We start from the raw sequence: 18565 nt of genomic DNA, 5'->3' as shown, positions 1-18565 counted from the left end.
TAATAAATAAGTTTCCCTGTATTTATATCCATGCCTGACTGTGTGTGGCCTAGTCCCATTCATCATTTAGCTCCCACTGCAAAACTCTCTCCATTTTGCAAAATTATGCATGATACATTGAAGAGACAATTTGGGTTTCCCCCACCTCTCTGCCTCCCTTGAAGAAAGCAAGCCCTTGTCTCATTTGCATTAAACCCCTGCTTCTGTATAAGGGGAAGGACTTAAAGCCTATGGGATGGCTTTAGGGCTCTGCCCCTTGCTTTTGGCTTCTCTCTCACTCTCTTTCTCATTCTCTCTTGTGCTTTGATCTCTGCTTAACAACAGTAACGTCACAGCGACTTATACAGGAGAGTTTTGTTGGAAGTTAGAAAGTTTTGCAGCCTCCAGAGGGCTGTAGCGGCAGTAGCAGCAAGCAGCATCCAAGGGACTCCTGGAAGGGGAAGAGAGAGAGAGAGAGAGAGAGAGCGAGAGACTGAGTCAGTCCTTTAGAAAACTGACTTTAGAAGAAGGAGACAGACATGGAACATCAGCTGCTGTGTTGTGAAGTGGAAACCATCAGAAGAGCCTATCTAGATGCCAACCTACTAAATGACAGGGTTCTGCAGACAATGCTGAAGGCAGAGGAGACCTGCTCGCCCTCTGTGTCCTACTTCAAGTGCGTGCAGAAGGAAATCTTGCCATATATGAGGAAAATAGTTGCCACTTGGATGCTGGAGGTTTGTATGTTTCAGAGATTTCTTTGCAAGCTTCTGCATTAATGAATAAACCCTGAATGACTCCCCCATTTCAGCCCCAGCTCTCTCTCTCCCTCCCCCCCCCCCCAAAAAAACCCTCCTTCAGTACAGGACATATTGCTACCGATATATATTGACAGTCAAGAGTGTGATGACTTTTATCCCCTTATCGTTTATTTACTTCTTAACAATGAGGTGTCTTCGATAGAGGGAAAGGAAACTCCACACCCCCATCTCTAAAGAAAATAAATTTTGGGGGTCTCCCTTGAACCTTTTAGAATGAACTCACTGCCAGAGAAAACAAGGTTTGAAAGCCCCACTTGGAAAAAGCCCCCTTAAGAGTCCTTCTCTAGGATCCCAGATGAGCACAGCAACTTCGCAGGCACCCCAACGCCCCACTCTTGTCTTCGGGCTGCAGTTAAACCTTGCCAGTTATTTTATTGGGATTTTATTTTAAATTAATATCCATGTACACGTATGCAAGTGCTGCCCGTGCCAGTATTATGCGCCATCTTTGTTCTTTTATTGCAAAGCAAAAGTGTTTATTAATAATTAGAAAATTAGCAAGTCCCGAGGAGCAAGCCAAGGAGGGCAAGGGGTGCTCCAGAAACGGGGGTCCCTGCTGGGGCTGTGGACAGGAGGATCGGCTGTTGGGCTCTGTCATTTCTTGGGGAAATGCAGGGTGAAAGTTTCTTTGTTCAGAGCAGAGAGCGAGCTGTGGTCACCCCTCAAAGACATGCTTGTGCTGCAGAAACTTTCAGCAAGGTCGCATGGCAAAATCCAGTTCAAATGCCCCACTCTCCTGGCAGGACATGTTTCAGGGCATTCCCAGCAGGAACTAGGGAGCCGGGGCTACATTTTCATGCCTTTTCCGAAGCCCTGGGCGCCTGCGATCTATTTTTAATTAATTTTTGAAAGCGCAGCACGTTGCCCTTGCTCTACGAAATGTCGCACGTTGCTTTTCTGAAGAGGGTGAGGGGGACCTTGTGAGTTTGATTTCGGGGTATCTCCCTGGACGCCCCCAGGTGTCTTATCAGCACGGGGATCGGTAAAGGACCCCCGCCGGGTCGTTTTCAGCCCTTTTTGGAGCTTCGGCTGATTTTTTAAATATTTTTAAATATTTTTTGAAAAGATGACGTCTGGGGAAATGGGGCTGGTGCTGCTGCTGCTCCGGACGCCACCTTTGTGTCTCGACCAAAGCAGAGGATCGGCAGCACCCTGGCAAATAAGAACAAAAACCTGGGGTCCCAGCTCTGTCCCCGCATCATTTTGCAATTTATTTGCCTTTTTTAAAGCGGCAACCGATCTGTGAGAATCCAGATTTCCCCTTTTTGCCAAAGCTCGGCTTCGGATTTCTAACGCCACATTTCCCTACTTTCTCCGTTTGCGACTTTCTCTTTCAGTTTCTTTTAAGTCTTTTCTCCACTCTTTGGGGGGAAATTTATTTCTCCCCCGTCGCCCACATACTCTGCCTTGCCCTTCAAGCTTTGGTTGGGGGGAGGAGGCATGACTAGATTTAATAGTTGCTACAATTATTATTCGTTTCAACGAGCTCTCTCCTTTTCCAGGTTTGCGAGGAGCAGAAATGTGAAGAGGAAGTTTTCCCCTTGGCTATGAATTATTTGGACAGATTTTTGTCGTTTGAACCCCTCAAGAAAAACCGATTGCAACTTCTGGGAGCTACCTGCATGTTTGTGGCTTCAAAAATGAAGGAAACTATTCCTCTAACCGCAGAAAAACTGTGCATTTACACCGATAACTCCATTAGACCCGACGAATTACTGGTAATTTCATGTTTAGTTCATCTGGAAAAAGCAAGATCAGGAGAGAGGAAAATAAATAAAAATCAACCCCGACAGAGAAAATCGCAAGGCTCCTTCTTCAGATCTGCCCAGTGTGGCCCCCTACTTCACACTGAATAATTATGCGCAATTCACCCCGTAGAATTATTGCTCGTTCACCTCCAGCTCCCAGGCTAACTCCATTACTGCACACGGGAGCAAGAGATGTAACTTACACGGCTATCTCAGAGTGTGGATCTGCCCCCACCCCCTCAGCTCCAGTAAGATGGCATGAAGGGTTTCACGCGCTTCTTAGCCAGCGAAAGTTGGGCTTGTGAAAACTCTCAGCGATTGCAGACTAAATGATACAGTAGATTATTCGAATGAAAAAACCCTAATATACTCATTATTACCTCACCCTAAGAGAAAGTACAGTACAATGGGTAAAAAGTGGGTGGCTGGCGCCCTCATGCGTTTCTAATGTGCAGTTCAGCAACTTGACTGGTTAATGGAGTGCTTCATTTAAGGGCTGATGGGTGAGGATAGTCTTGCAGTAGTTTCATGCATAAAGGCAACCTCACCTTGGTACGCTCCTGCTAGTAATCCTCCTTAACAGCATCAGAGCACCACTGGTGAGGAAGTGTAGTATTTTAGTCATCAGTCTCCCAATCATGCAGAAGTCAGTGCATCAAAAAGATGCCAGTACATTAAGATTCCAGAATACAGTAAAACAGATGAAATTCACCTTAACTACTTCAGAAGCAATTGCTACATTTCAAAGCTATTTATAAGCAGAGCCTCTAACTGTTTTCCTTCTTTTTCCCCTTTCCTCCTTTTTGTTTTTGTAGCAAATGGAGCTGTTTCTGGTGAATAAGCTGAAATGGAATCTGGCCGCAATGACCCCTCATGATTTCATTGAACATTTCCTTACTAAAATGCCTGTGGCTGAGGACACCAAGCAAATCATCCGTAAACATGCCCAGACTTTTGTGGCTCTGTGCGCTACAGGTATGCCCTGCACACTAAAATGGCGTGTTGTTCCCCTAACCCAACATGCACACCCACCCTTATCCCCAATTCCTAAGACTTCCCGTAGCGTTACCATACATCAAGTTCACAGAACTCAGTGCAGATAATTTAAGCACTGATTGTTGTCCCCTGTTGTTTGCAGAAGGTGGATTACTTTGCAGAAGGTAAGTTTCTAAGAAGTTGCCTCTCTTCTGAGTTTAACATAAAGTAAATGCATAAAACTCTTCATGGAAAGTGATTACATAAAAATATCTCAAAGAATGGCTAGCTCCTTCTCCAGTGTATATCGAGGCCTCTGCAGGCCTGTCAAAGAATCTCTGGCCTGGAGGCAGACTCCCTCATTGTGGATTCATTTTAAGGCAGTTTTGAAAGTTGTTAGGAGGAAGAATTTGTATGTGGTTAGTTCTGTATTGCACATCACTGGCATGTTTAAAATCTCCCTCATTCAAGTTTCCCCTTTTCCCATGCTGGTAGATGGTGGATTGCAGAAGGGGCACATGGCGTGGACACTTTTCTGGCACAGGGCTGAATCTGCTGTCCACACCCAGCTGGCCACGTGCTTTGCTGGAGGCATATGCAGGGGCGGACTGCAGAGGAGCCAGAGACACTGACTGTTCCCCGGGCCAGGTTTCCAGAGGCCTGATCTTTGGTTTCAAGGGCACTGTGTGTGTTTTTGTGCTAATTCCCGAAACCCCACGTGCACAAATGGTGTGCAGGCGTGCATGCATTTTATCCATTGAATCATAATAAGAATAAGATGGGGAGCAAGGGATCAGAAGAGCAACACTGCCTTTATGATCTCCAAATACCACTGTTCTCATGGGAAAGAGTGGAGGGGCTGGCAGGACAAAGGTGGTTTTTAAAGGATTGATCACTTTTTCTTAAAATCTACTTCATGTGATTCCCTTAAGTGTGGCACGAGAAACCCAAATGTGGCAAAATAAGGAATCAAAGGCAGTCAAAGCAAATGTTCCTTTGAAGGGAAGCCTGTAGCATCACATAAAGATGAATGTCAAGGATCATGTTAACACTAATAAAAACTCACTGGAAATGAGTAATATTGCCTTTATGAATATGAATATTCATATCCAGTAACAGTTAAGTGAAAGGAGAGGTCATGCCTGCATGACACGGAGTTGTTCAGTCTGAAGAAAAGGTCTCTGTTAGTTGTATCTGGACTCCTCATTGTTTTTGTGGATACAGACTAACACGGCTACCCCTCTTGTCTCTCTGTACTTGAAAGTTTAGGGTGTATTTAAAGCCAAAGAGAAAATTAATCTGTGATGTAAATTAGTGTTCAGTGGTATTACACAAGGAATGGATTTGGTCAAAAGATCCAAGAAAAAAAATAAGCATTAAAAAAAATAAAAATAATTTATTGGTCTCACATAGTAACTCCCACTAAAGTGTCTGGCCTGGAGATACAGCCATAGAATCGCTGAAGATAAATATAGACATTATTGGTAGGGTTCAGCCTTGCCTTTATCGTAGGCCTAAGTACAGAATAGCAGGCAGCTCACAAGTTTGATTGACTCAATGCATTGCTCCTAATATGTGAGTACTACAACCTCTCCAAACAGCTTTTAAAGGATTTGAAACATTTGTGGAAAATCAAATGTTTTCTCCTAGACAGAGATTCAAGCAGAACAATGAGATTGCAGTGAATTCTAATGTGTGATTGCCTGGTCTGAAACCACCTAAGTTGTTAGCTGTATCTGGTGTTTCTTTATAGCTATCCAGTCTCCCCTTTGAATATAGGGATGTTTAATCTAGGTGGTTGTGCTGGCAGTGATAGTGATGAAAACAAGAGTAGTTCAAAGGTTGAAGCCTTGCTAGGAGTCCAGTACTTTGATCTACTGTCAGTGTTGTTATGGTTCTTTTAGAAAGCACATCCAGAGTCTATATTTAACACTATGCTCCTCACCGCATGGGTAGTTGGAAAATGGATCAGCGAATGTGACCCACGTTCAGAGAATTTTACTTAGCTTTTAAAAATAGCATGGAGATCATCAAGATTACGGGACTTATTCAGCACTCCATTGAAGTCACTGGGAATATTACCTGAGTAAGTAGTGTTGAACAGAGCTGTTTGATCAGCTTTAGATTTTTATTTCATTTTTGGATGCCCAGATTTTTTTGTCTCCTGATGACTCCCTTGTTGGCTAGTGATGCCCAGACAAAATGAAGAACATGTGGCATCAGCAGCATCTGACCTTCACTTTTTGATGTGTGATATTTTTTTCTGGCCAGCCCTAATCTAGGTGGATTGCAAACCTGTTGTACTTCCCTGAATACCTTGTGGGCCTGATCCAGCGCCCATGGAAGCCACTGGGAAATTGACTCCAGTGGCCTTTGGGTCAGGCCTTGTGTGAGCACTACTTGAAATACAAGGTGAAGGCAGGTGAAGTGTTCGAAGATGTGTATGTGTATTTGCTCCTGGTAGAAAAGATTACATAGAAAAGTGATGTTGAGTAGAATTCCCTTTATGCTCCCTCCTCAATTGTCTGCCTAATAGAAGGGGATTTGTTTTGTTTTTTAAATATACTTTCACCAAAGGATGCCTTTTTGCTGTGTTAGGTTAGAGAAGGAAATAAAAAATTACCAGGGGTTGTTTGAAGTTAACACATAATTGATCTTAATGAATGGGACTTTGGCTTGGCCAAGCAAGGCAGGGATAACTCAAAAGGAAACAGGCCTTTTTTTGGCCCAAGTTAAGACTGGAGTTAAGGAAAAACTCCAGCTCTATACAAGCAAAACAATGAAAAGGAACAAATATTGGGAGCTTCAGCGTTTCATTGTGGCCCTCTGGTTATCTAAACATACCAGGCCCCTTTATGTTATTATTATTGTTCTTCTCTCCTCTCTTTCCTCCTCCCTGGTGGAGAGACAAAAAAAAGACTTCCCTTTGAAACAACTTTGCTACAATTCTTCTATTCTCTGGCCTTTATAAAATTGGGAGACTCAAGGTATGTGACCAGTTGGAACCTGTTGCATCTTGCAGCAAGTGATTTATGTTCACAGTTTTGATTTGCCTCAATGAAAAGATTTTCATTCATAGCCCCCAGCTCTCCAGACGGATGGAATTGCTGCTCCATTTAAAAAGGAAAAGGGGTGACTCGCCTTGTTAGGAATTTTTTTTAAAGCACTGCAGCGCCTAGATGCCTGCTTTGTCCTCCCTTCAGGGTGGCTGGCATTCTTCTCTCTCCTCCCCCTCCCCTCTCTCTCTCTCTCTCTCTCTCTCTCTCCCCCCCTCTCTCTCTCTCATTCTCCCTCTCTCTCTTTTTAACAACGCTGAAGTTGTTTATTCTTTTTGGATGAAGTCTCAGATAGGCTACTGGGGATGTGTGCTTCAATTGATGGGGCCCCCTTCCCCATTGTGGCTGTGTCAGGTCTAATTCATCTCACCGAAGCCCCCTTGTTCCTGAGCGCTCAATAGCGCAAGATGAGGCGATGGAGGCTGACAATGATGCCACACTCTTCACTTGGGGGCATCCAATTACAGGCCAGAGGGGCCCCCTGATTAATATGCTGAAATTAGTGGCCTCTGCCACAAATAATTCCTTGTTGAGTTGCAACAAAAAGACAGTCCATGCTGCTTGTCTGGAGCGGTTATGGGGACAGACACAAACTGGTCATTTAAACTTCATTATTACTTTTCCACCTTGGACATACTAAGGGTGTGACTGTGAATTCATGTTCTTGTTTATTGCCCCCTTTAAAAGAAAAAAGCAAATAGGAATCCCAAACTTGCTACTGTCTGAATGGACTCATTAAACTTATACAATTTTGGCCATTTTTTGGGATGATAATTATGCAGAAACTAATAAACACTGGAGCTAATTCACTGTGACTGTGTATGTATATACAACTAAATTTTGGTGAATCAAATCTTCAGACCTGTTTAAACCAACAGAAGCCTCTCATTTTTAAGTATACCTAAGAAAACACACTAGTGATTTGTTTGAGTGAACGGATCAGATACTATCTCTGGGATGCATTTATTGGCAATGGTCAAACTAAATCTATTTAGATATCTTTTGGGAAAGAGTTGGGGAGAGGTGGGGGAGTGAAGAGGTAAGTTAGACCTATTTCAGATATGTCAAGATGTGACATGAGTTTAGATACAGATTGGCTTTTAGCTGGCAACATAGCACATAACAAACCCTTCCATACTTAATCACATCAATTTAATTTTGAAGGCACTTTCAATTTCATAGAGCACTGGGCAAATTTCCCTTTGAAAGGTGGGTATGGGACAGGTTGGGGTACAGATGGAGTGGCAGAGATATAAACCCCAAACTGTACCTATAATACCTACAACAATAGGTGATTAGTATATACAGAAAGAGAATCCTGATGCTTTTACTGTTAAAGCCTTTACACAAAAGATATTAAATCATAAAGGAGATGAATGATTTAATATTTAAACTGTTTCATAGAGCCTCCCCGGCTTAGCTTTTTCATGTCTTTGATTTAATTCAAAGGTTTGACAGATGGTTTATGTTTATACAGCAAGGGAGAAGTTGTACATTGTACATTTAATAATAGGTGAAGGAATGTATCTCAAGTTATTGTATATAAGGTATCATTTCCCTTTTCTCCCCTAAAAAGTTAGACATTTACTAGTACCACATTTCTTTTCCTCCCAATACTTGGTCTAGGGTGCACTTTGCCATGAATCAAAAATCAAACACATTCCTGTATAGCAGAAAGAGCATTAAAATGTGGATTATTGCCCTTATTAAAAAAAAGGGGGGGGGGGGAATAACATTCTAATGGCAGAGATAGGCCCCTCAAGGAATAATGGGAGTGGCTTTGTAGAGAGACCTACAGCAATGCAGTCTGGAAGGGGGCCCAGCCTCTTGTCAGCATGGTGTCACATCAGAATGTAACTGATTGTCCGCCAATTCTTGGGACCCCCGTCACTTAGTTATGCCACATTTACATTAAATCCCTGTTGCCAGGATGGATGGCAATGACTGACAAGAGACTAGGTTGAGACAAAGCATTTTTAAGATGAAACTTTAATTTAAATATGGAATATTCACCTCCTAACAGGTTTAAGCAGTCTCAATCTCTTTTGTTTTTGCTTTTGTTTTATATTAAAGTTATACATTTCTCTCTAACATAATTTTAAAGGTTTATGTTTTAAATGGTATATGATTCAGAGACTGCTTACATCACATAATGCACCTGATCTTGCAAAGGCTTTAAAATGTGAATAGCTTTACTCGTGTGAGTAATCCCATTGATTTAAATGGGACTACTCACAGGAGTAAAGTATATTATAAGTTTTTGCAGGATTAGGGCCCTAATATCCTAAAAATCCCTCAAAGGAATTATTAGCCTTTTAGGCCTTTCTCTAAAAAGGTTTTCTCACTCAGGTAAAGTTATTCATGTGCATAAGTGCTTGTGGGATTGGGCCCTATAATTGCCTATATTGTTAAATGACATTAGGAGGAATCTTTGTTTTCATTCCTACAGCCTCTTAAGATTTATTATCCAGCAATCATATCTAACTCTTAGGCGTGACAGAAGCAAGGCTCATCCTAAATAAATCAATTCTCTTTTTTCCCCGCTTCTCTCTTTAAACAGATGTTAAGTTTATTTCAAACCCACCTTCCATGATCGCAGCTGGGAGTGTGGTAGCAGCTGTGCAAGGCCTTCACCTGGGAAACACTAACACTTTCCTCTCCTATCAATGTCTCACACATTTCCTATCACAAGTTATCAAATGTGACCCGGTAAGTGATTCTTTCAATCTCTCTATCTTAGAGTTTTTTGAGTGTCTCAGTGTAGTGTATGATTTGACAGTAAACGCTGATCAAAGTACAACTTGGATGTGGTTTTTCAAATGTATTCTCTTTTGTTCTTCCCAGTGACTATTAGTCATCGTTATATACATTAAAAATCAGAGATTACGGTACTGCAGTTCATTGATATGAATACCATGGCCAGTTCTAATGTTGTTAAGACAGACATATCAACAAAGCAAAGGAAACTCTTAAATTGGTTTAGGACAATTTCTGAGGCTGTATTCGGTTTGCAGATTATTAAACCAGCAGCCTATGTAGAATAAAAACCTTTAAAATAAGACAAGGAAATAGTTACTAAGATTGCAATAAATAGACTTCATGGTATCTCTAACCTTATCTCCGACCACTCTTGAGACCCTTTATTGTGCCAAGTGGTGTGAAATGCTTTTTTTAAAGGGGTTCTAATTATCTAATTTGGTTTATTACGTGCTAGACCTGCACAGTAGCTGGTATTGAATTCCCTTTTGGAACAAATGTTTGTCCCACGACTTTCTGACAAGGTAGATGGTCCTCACAGAACTCTCATTTTGCCCTGCAGCTTCCAGGAGATGCACATCAGTAACTAGTGAGCAATAAACCTTTCATGAGTGAATGGGCCAGGAAGGGAGCCTACAAGGAAGACCTAAAGTCAATGATCCATGTCATAATGGTGTGTGAAGTTGGGGCAGAGTTTAGCTTTGTTTTGTAACAATGTGGAAGACCAATAAATAGATGCTTTAAAAAGGTTCTTGTGAGGTCTCCAAGCTCTGGACAATGACTCAAATAAAGACAACCCTGTGGTTTGCAATAGAATCTTTGAGATGCTGTAAAACCCTTCATTTTATGTATTCATAAACTGAAGGTATATAATTCTTCTAACAACCAAACAACTCACACCCAAGTTAATATAAGGAGCTATGATATGTAGAATGTTAATGATTGTTAGCAAATCGTGAAAGCATTGTAATGATTAGTTCCCATATAAGGGAATATTTTTGTGATATTTTGATAGAATTTAGGTGATGCCAACATAGACAAATACTTCACTGCTGCTTATTATCTGCCCATCCTAACTATTTCAAGATACTATACCACACAGTTCAGCAAATTATTTTTGCCCTTAGTATTACTAGAAGCAGAATTCACTAGTACTGATTCACTGCTGAAATGTTAAATACTCTTAAGTACTACAGATGCTTTAAGTATCCCACTGCTGAAGTGGTATTTACCTGTAATACTCTGGCTTATTTGTTAGGACCATGCAGGTGCTTAAGTGTATGCTCGAACGCTATCCAATTCAAGAAATTTGAATCAGGAACTTAGGAAGAAGCAAGGGACCTGCTATCAACACCGATAGTGAATGTCTGATTTAAAAGAAAATATTATTTACAATTTTTTGATATATAACCTGAATTAGATTCTATCACATCGCAGAACTCTATATCATGTAGAACTGCAACGTGTTCTTACATGATTTGACTTGGTCAATGTCAGAGCTCTTTGAAACAGGAAAGTACTTTTAATTAGAAGTAAAAGCACTTTGGGCACTGAGTTTTATTATTCATAAATAGTCTGAAGGCCACAGTCTGTATGAACTGAACTTAAAAGGAAGATCTTTAAGATGAGTGGGAGGGAAACTTTTTTGATAATTATGTTTAATAATTATGTAAAATAACTAGATATTAAGATTTTTACATAGTTTGTTAGATAAAATAAGAATAGCATAATGTTATATGTAAAAAATTTTAAGGTACCTCAGAAAGGAAAGATCACCTAAATCTTTGTTGTTTCTTTCTTTGTCTTCTGTATTAACATGATTTCTGTTCCCATGTTTATAAAAAAGGTGAAATATCCTCTGCTATAATTATTCTGTGAATTTGACAATTGCTTGATTTTCTACAAAAAGGGATCTCTGACCTTAGAGCTTACTACACATTTTTAATGAAACAAATTAACTTAACTGATGGATCAAACACTAATCCTGATCTTTGGGTTGCTGATCCACAAGTGATGGCACATATTGCCATACATTTAATATCACGTGGATTCGATTGTTTTGAAGTATTTATTAGACTGATGCATTTTGACAAAATGGTTAACACTTTTCCTGATTGTTTGCTAGCTGGAGCAGATGGTCTGTTTGATTTCAGTTTTCATACTGGTAGTTTTTACCTTAGTCTCAAGAAAGTTGAGTCTAAAGTAAAATGAATATCACCTGATTGAAATTCTTTTATGGTTCATGTTTATGTTGGTAGGAGTCCAGTTTCCCATTTTGCCTTTGATCAGTGGTAATTAGAAGTCAGATAATCACAATTAGAAGTCTTGGGCTGTCTTCCATCATTCTATTCCTGACCCCATCATCCAAATGGACTGAATTTTGCCTGACATTCATTTCCAGGCCAGAAATTTGCTAAACTAGATTAGATTGGGTTTCCATGCTGTCTTTTAATACACTGGAATTTGCTTCTCTTGCCTGCCCACACCAGAGACACCTTCAAACATGTGTCTTTTATTCTTAATGAGACAGGCAATAACAAAGGATTTCCAAATAGATTTTGTTGTTGTTTGTTTCCTTTAAATCTGACCTTAAGTCTTATGCTGGACTGAATTTCAGTCTGATCATGTCTACTGTGTTTGTTAAATAAAGGTATTTGACCACGTCAGTAAGCTAGTAGACCTTTTTTTTTTTTTTTTTTTAACTGAGAAGCTTAATTAATCCAGGAAGGGCTTATGACCTTGAACAAACTGTGGGCATTGAAAATTTGGGTAGTGAAGCAGAAAAGTTGTTGGGAGAAGTTATCAGACTAACACACAAGTTTGTATTTGCTCCCAGTATTCAGAAGCTGTGAGTAGAATGGAAAAACAAAATTTAAGTGTAATATTGGGAATCAGTAATGTTATGCTAGTGATGAAAATGTACACAGTAAGTTTTTTTTTTGTATGTAGCATTTTTGAGAAATTTAATATTCTTGCAGTGAAGCTGTTCATTTAATATCTATGTGAAAAAATAATTTGAACAAAAACATAAAACATTTCAAACATCACATTGTTCATTAAATTGCAATTTAGCAGCCTGTTTACAGTAAGCTGTAAAGATTGTATGTTATTTAACAACATACAATCAGAACTCAATCCACTCCTGCAGTCTCAGAGTGAAGATTTTTATCAGTACCCAAAAGGAAAAGAATAATCATTTATAGAAACCCCTCCTGAACTGTTTACACAATATATTCATTGCTTGTTCAATTTTATGAGTAAAACTAGTTCATATTTCAGTTTTCAGAGTCAAACATGTATGTGAGAGTGTTTCCAACAAAACAGAGCCAGTGTTGGAATTGCTCTGAAACAACTGTGCATTGGCTTTCAATGAGAAACTTGCCACCTAGTTATGCCTGAGTCAACCTGAAAGTGCCTGAACTTTTTGGAAGTGAAAAAGAAACTGTGTTTACTTATTATTTCTATATATCTATTTATGTGTGTCATGGCATGCATGCTATCAGGAGTTAAAATGGGTGTCCTGTGGGATCTGAAGTCAGAAATGATCTGTCATATCTTGGGGAGTCTTGTTAGAGATCTCACTGGGAAGGCCAGAGGTATGTAGGAGTCAAAGGCATGATGACTTTAGGATATGAGGCGTTTCTTTTTGTCATTTAAAATACTGTGTGTCTCTGTCAAGAGGAAATATTACACTAGGGTTTAAACCAGAAAAGGTCATAGGTTATGTGTTTTCAGTGAGCTGTAACTGATGGTCTGATCTGCTTAGAGGTAGGATTAACCTCCCCCTGTCTCAGAAAGGACTTGCAGAGAATTGTTTGCTTGGGTTTCTAATCTTATTTTACCCCAAATGCCATGTGCCCTTATTGGTGGCAGAGAAGGTTCTTGTGGTAGTGGAATCAGTGAAAAGCTGGTAGATCACACAAGAAGCTTCTGAATGAAAGCAGAATTGAAACTGGGAGATAAAGAAAACAGCAGGCAGGTCACCCTCTCAGGAAAACAACATTCATTCTCAGTCATGCACATCCTAACACTTTTGACAGCAATTTATCATGGAAGACTGGGTTCACCGCAAGGGCTAACGCATGTCATAGGTTAAATCAGAAGAGGCAATACTAAAAGAAAACTTCAAAGTCCTTAATACACAAAGTTAAATATGTTGAGAAAAGCTCACAATGTTTGTTATAAATATATGAGTAAACAACGTGCCGGAGGAATTTTGGCAATATGCTGTGTGATTGTTTTGCTTGTTTAAGGCACTCCAGGTCTATGCCCATGCAAGGGGCGTCCATGGCACTAAAGAATATCTAGTCCTGCATTTGCAGGAAGATAGACTGGATGATTGAACAGCTCTTTTCCATCTCTAATTTCTGTGATTTTGTGAATAAATAGATTTTGGATGCTAGATGTGCTGATTCTAACTGTACACTTAGATGCTCGGGGGGGTTCTTTTACCCATATGAAGTTTGAACCTGTGAGGTGCTTTGTGATCTTAATTCCCATTGAAGTCAATGTGAGTGGAAAGTGCTCAGCACCTTCCTGGAGACATGAGACACTCAGCACTTAGCAGGATCAAGCAAATATTGAGCCATGAGTCACAGAGAGATTTGTCTCACTCTTAGTTGGTCTCTCTGTCTGTGACGGTGAGTGCAGTGGCAAGCTAAAAGGTTGGCAACATTTTCTAAATCATTGCCACAAGGTTACTGGCTGTTTGATGGTAGGTTGTGAAAGACCTGCATTCAGCAGAAAAGCATCCATTTTGGTCTTTTGGAATGCTGCATTTTTTGTTTAGATGTTTGCAGAGTTAGTAATCAATTAGCTAACGTGATCAGGCCATTGCTGAATATAATCAGAATATTAGTCATTAATACTTTGTATTTATATAGCACCTTTAATCTGAAAAGCTCTTCTTAAAATTTTTTTAGCCATTCCTTAGCTGGGAAGCCATTGTTTATGAAATGGCCTATATCACTTCTACTGGATTGTAGTACCAAGGCATTTTTGTTGTAAAGATAGACATTACATAGCACCACAGTCTTGGGCCTAATTCTTGATCTTACTCCAGTTTTATGCTCAGTAACTGCACTGATTCACGCTGCTATGAGATCAGAATGAGGCTATTCGAATTTTTCCAAAAACACGGTGCATGAAACTCTCATACTCATGAAAGATGCCCAATCGACAGCCTTGGAGACAGAGCCCTCTGTTCATCTACAGAACACGTACAGTACAGGCAGAAGTATCATAGGCTTCAACACATTGTCCCATCAATGTGCCTTTAGGGATGGAGGCATCATTACCAGTGGTGACATTATAGTTTAGTCTCCATGGCCCATTCAGTCATTGGCTTCTTTCTGAGACAGACAACATTGGGCCAGTTAAGGTTAGCTGTGGTAGCAATTTGTTGAGATGCACACTTATCCCACTGGGAGATGAACTGAGACTACACTCTCATTTGACATAATCCTCTAAATACCAGATGGCAAAAACCTGTAGCCCAGCCCCTTGAGTTATCCAGTCTTCATCTCTCTCTCTTCCCTCCCCCCCTATATAAATGGTGTTACATTTTTATTTGCTTTCAACAAAAATAGTATTAGGCACATGGTTTTATATATTTTCTAAAGGTTTATGTTCCCCCTCCCCTTTAATCTTCTCTAGGATTGTTTACGAGCTTGCCAAGAACAGATTGAATCCCTCCTCGAATCCAGTCTACGCCAGGCACAGCAACACAACATATCTTCAGAAACAAAGACTGTTGAGGATGAAGCAGACCTTTCCTGCACACCCACTGATGTGCGAGACGTGAACATTTAAGAGGACTTCTACAAATCGGTTTGTTTGGCAATGAGAGCAGACAAAGAAAGGGCATCTGAGAAGGAATCAGCATCAGGATCTCTCCCCCAGAAACCCTTTTCTCCAGGACATTTTTATACCAGAAGGGAAAGCTTCACTCTTGTTATTTTTTTCCTTGCTCTTTCTCCCTTCCATCTGTGACTTCAAACAAACAAAAAATACCCCAAAACTGTCTTAAAAAAAAAGAAAAATAATATTTGCATGAACCTAAGGGGTTTGTGCTACAAAAAATAGAGGATTTTATACAATAATAATCAACTAGTTTTTATGTTAAAGTGTTCTTGTCTGTATGTTGTAAAAATAGACATTAACACACAAAATGTCTCCAGGGGAGGTATTAGATTTGATTTCTTACATATAAAACAAACAAAACCAACCAACGAACCATTTTTAAAGTAGAAGAGGGTTTTTTTTAATAGAAAATGACGTATTCTTTTTGTTTTTTTCCTATAAAAAGCATAGCTTTAACGCAGTTCTAGGCTTTTCTGTATCTTGCTTGCTTATGCATTTAGTCACTTTATAATTCATCTGTAAATGTTTATTTTATTTTCTTAGGTTTTTATCCTCTTCACCTTATAAATGGTTAACGTAACCCATAAGTTAGTGTATTTTAGTATACAGCATTATTATATGTTAATCTTTTGTACCTGTGGATTGCCTGTGCATAAGGCTTTTGTAGGGTTCCAGCTTAGCATTGTCGGGGAAGGGCCAATGTACTACTCATACGATACTCTATTATAAAGAGAAACCGAAATATTGACATAATATATTATATTTTTGTAATCTTCATATTTTTGTAGTTACCTGTGTATAAAATGCTGGTCTGACCCAACAGATATTCAGCCTCATTATGGTCAGGTTCAATCCACAGCCTAGTCCTTTTTTTTTTTTTTTTTTTTAAATATTCTAAAACCATTCCATTCAAAGCACTTTCAGTCCATTAGATATAGGAAATACGTTCTTTTATTGTGGGAATTTTTTTTTAAATGGAATGGTTTGGAAATATATACGTGCTTGTGCGCAAACTTTGAATTGCAAAGCAAGTGCATTTAACTATGGTGTTAGAGGAAAGGTGATTTTTTTTCGAAGGTTGTGTTCCAGTGAGAGAAATTGCATTCACAAATTGCCAGGATATCTTCCTATCCTTTTCTATAGAAAAGTTGAAGTTTAGAAATCCTTTGATGCCAACTCACGTTTGTAAATTAGGGGCCTTAAAGGTTCACGTATAGGACACATAGTTTAAGGATTGTCTCTAGATGTTTTACAACTGAAGGTTTTTAAACACTAAAATATATAATTTATAGTTAAGGCAAAAAGAATATTTATTGCAGAGGATGTTCATAAGGCCAGTATGATTTGTAAAATAACGCAATCGCCCCTTGATTTAAAAAAAAAAACCTTTCTACCCTTGATGTTGCAGTTTTAACACAGCTTATTAAGGAAAAAAAAAGACACTCTTTTCAAAAACAGTGTATTTGGCCCCTTATTAGACATTTCCAAAAACTATCTAACCATGAGAAACGCCATAGTTAAAAAAGAATAGATTTGGTGTACTTGAAAGGAGTTCTTATTCCAATATATCCCCCAGTTGTTGTTTTTTATTTAGCTACAAATAGAAAATTTGCACATCTTGGCTATGTATCTTTTTATTATTATTTTAGAAAGTAGCTGAAGGGACGTGGACATAGCTGTTGAAGTTGATGCTCGAGGAGAATGTGATGGTGAAATGTATGTGAGAAAACTGCCGCTAAGGTGTTGATTGTAAAAAAAAATTTAAAAAAGAAAAGAAAGGAAAAAAAGAAAAAAAAGGAGTGAATGCTCCATTTTTATTGAGCTGCTATGGATAAATTCCCAGCATGGTTTGAAAAAAAATTAACATTGCTTTCTGTATCTTTGTCATTGTGTTTTGCTGCTATTTTATGGATCAGTTTTTTTTTGTTTTTGTTTTTTGTTGTTATACAATGTCATATACTGCCATGTTATAGGTTTTAATTTTCTCATAGAAAATTATATTATTGACATCATTTTTTGTAGATTTTTTATGTGATCAATTTTTACTTAATGTGATTATTACTGCTCTATTCCAAAAAGGTTCCTGTTTCACAATACCTCATACTTCAGTTAACCATGTTTAGACCAGGTTTTAATGTTCGTACACAGTGCCTCATAGTTCTACTGCAAACTGAAATGCATTGAACATTATTCTGAATGGGTCTCGCGATTCGCAACTAGGTTGCATTAATTTAAAAACGACAGACATTTCAGAAGATCAAGTAATGTCAGTTTTTTTGTTATGCGTTTTATAAAGCTGGATTCTTTGTCTGATCTGGGGTTTATTATCATAGTAGTTTTAAGATGTGTTATTAGCCACATTGATATATGAAAGGTGCATTATAATATAACTCTTATATGCCACTTGGTGTTGTTTCCCATCAGCTGGGACTCATCATTTGGTATGATAGGTTATCTTCTGGAACTCTAAGTATTTTGTGTGTTTAATCTGTTATAATATACTAGGGTTTTTTGTTTTGTTTTTTGTTAATTATAGCATAATGCTAATTTAAAAAAGCCTGTAAATCTCATAAATAAGCCAGCTAACAGAGTTGTATGCTGAAGAATAATCTAGCTGTTGCCTGTATGCTGCTAAACCAAAACAGAATTAGAACTCATTTTGAGGGCAAATGCAGTTAAGATCCTACATAGTGTATAAATAAAGCATTGCAATGCTACTAGCAGTCGCAGGACCCAGGAGGACTGGATACATTCTGTCCAAATTTCAGGAACATTTCTTACTGCTTACCTCATGAACACTTCTGTTTGTGGCATCTCTGTGTCTCTGAACCAAACATGATTATTGCATTAGTGGTTGTTGGTTATATGTGTTACACTGAGTGGCAGTGCATACTGCAAATTTCTTTAAATATGTATGTACTAAAAGGCCAAATCCTGATAAACAGGTTCATGTGCCAACAGAGATGTTTTATTTGTCACATTATTATAACAATCTATAGTAAGCAAGCAATTCAGATTTGTACATTTTTTTTATATCGTACTTATTGGCATCACTGGTCTGAAATGCACATTTTCACCAACAGACCTGTAACAGACAAGTTTCCAGCAAAAGAACTAAAGTCTAGAAATAAAATTTGTAAAACCCAATGCCTGAGTGCTGTGGTTTTTATTAGCTTCATGGATGTAAATTTGCAGTTTAACAGCACACAGCAGTTTTTAATCAACAGGAATCTGATGTAGTGGGCAAACCACGTGGCATTTTCTTGTGTTGACACTCCATGCTTTAAAGTTTGCAGCGTTTAAATAATTCATTCTTCAACATCTCTAGGAAATGACAGGTATTTTGGCAATGGGTCAGTCAGCACGA

The 18565-nt window shown here is 38.9% G+C and overlaps 1 protein-coding gene across 2 annotated transcripts; it reads left to right on the top strand.

Moving 5' to 3' along the window:
• The first annotated feature begins 285 nt into the window (after nt 1–285).
• CCND1 (cyclin D1) lies at nt 286–18345 on the top strand. 2 transcript variants are annotated; one of them, XR_004645601.1, is made up of 5 exons: nt 286–716; nt 2303–2518; nt 3364–3523; nt 4019–4209; nt 9140–9228. XR_004645601.1 is itself a non-coding variant. In XM_034769766.1 (5 exons), exons 1-5 carry the CDS (start codon nt 519–521, stop codon nt 15145–15147), a joined length of 879 nt encoding a protein of 292 aa, XP_034625657.1. In that variant the 5' UTR covers nt 290–518; the 3' UTR covers nt 15148–18345. The 2 variants fall into 2 exon arrangements, 1 of the variants encoding a protein (XP_034625657.1); XM_034769766.1 differs by lacking the exon at nt 4019–4209 and adding an exon at nt 14992–18345 and having other exon boundaries at nt 290–716; nt 9140–9288.
• The last annotated feature ends 220 nt before the right edge of the window (nt 18346–18565 follow it).

This window comes from Trachemys scripta, chromosome 4, assembly GCF_013100865.1.
Source record: "Trachemys scripta elegans isolate TJP31775 chromosome 4, CAS_Tse_1.0, whole genome shotgun sequence".
Lineage (NCBI taxonomy): Eukaryota > Metazoa > Chordata > Testudines > Emydidae > Trachemys > Trachemys scripta.
The sequence above is the reverse complement of the archived record's forward strand: the minus strand, read 5'-3'. Positions and strand labels throughout refer to the sequence as shown.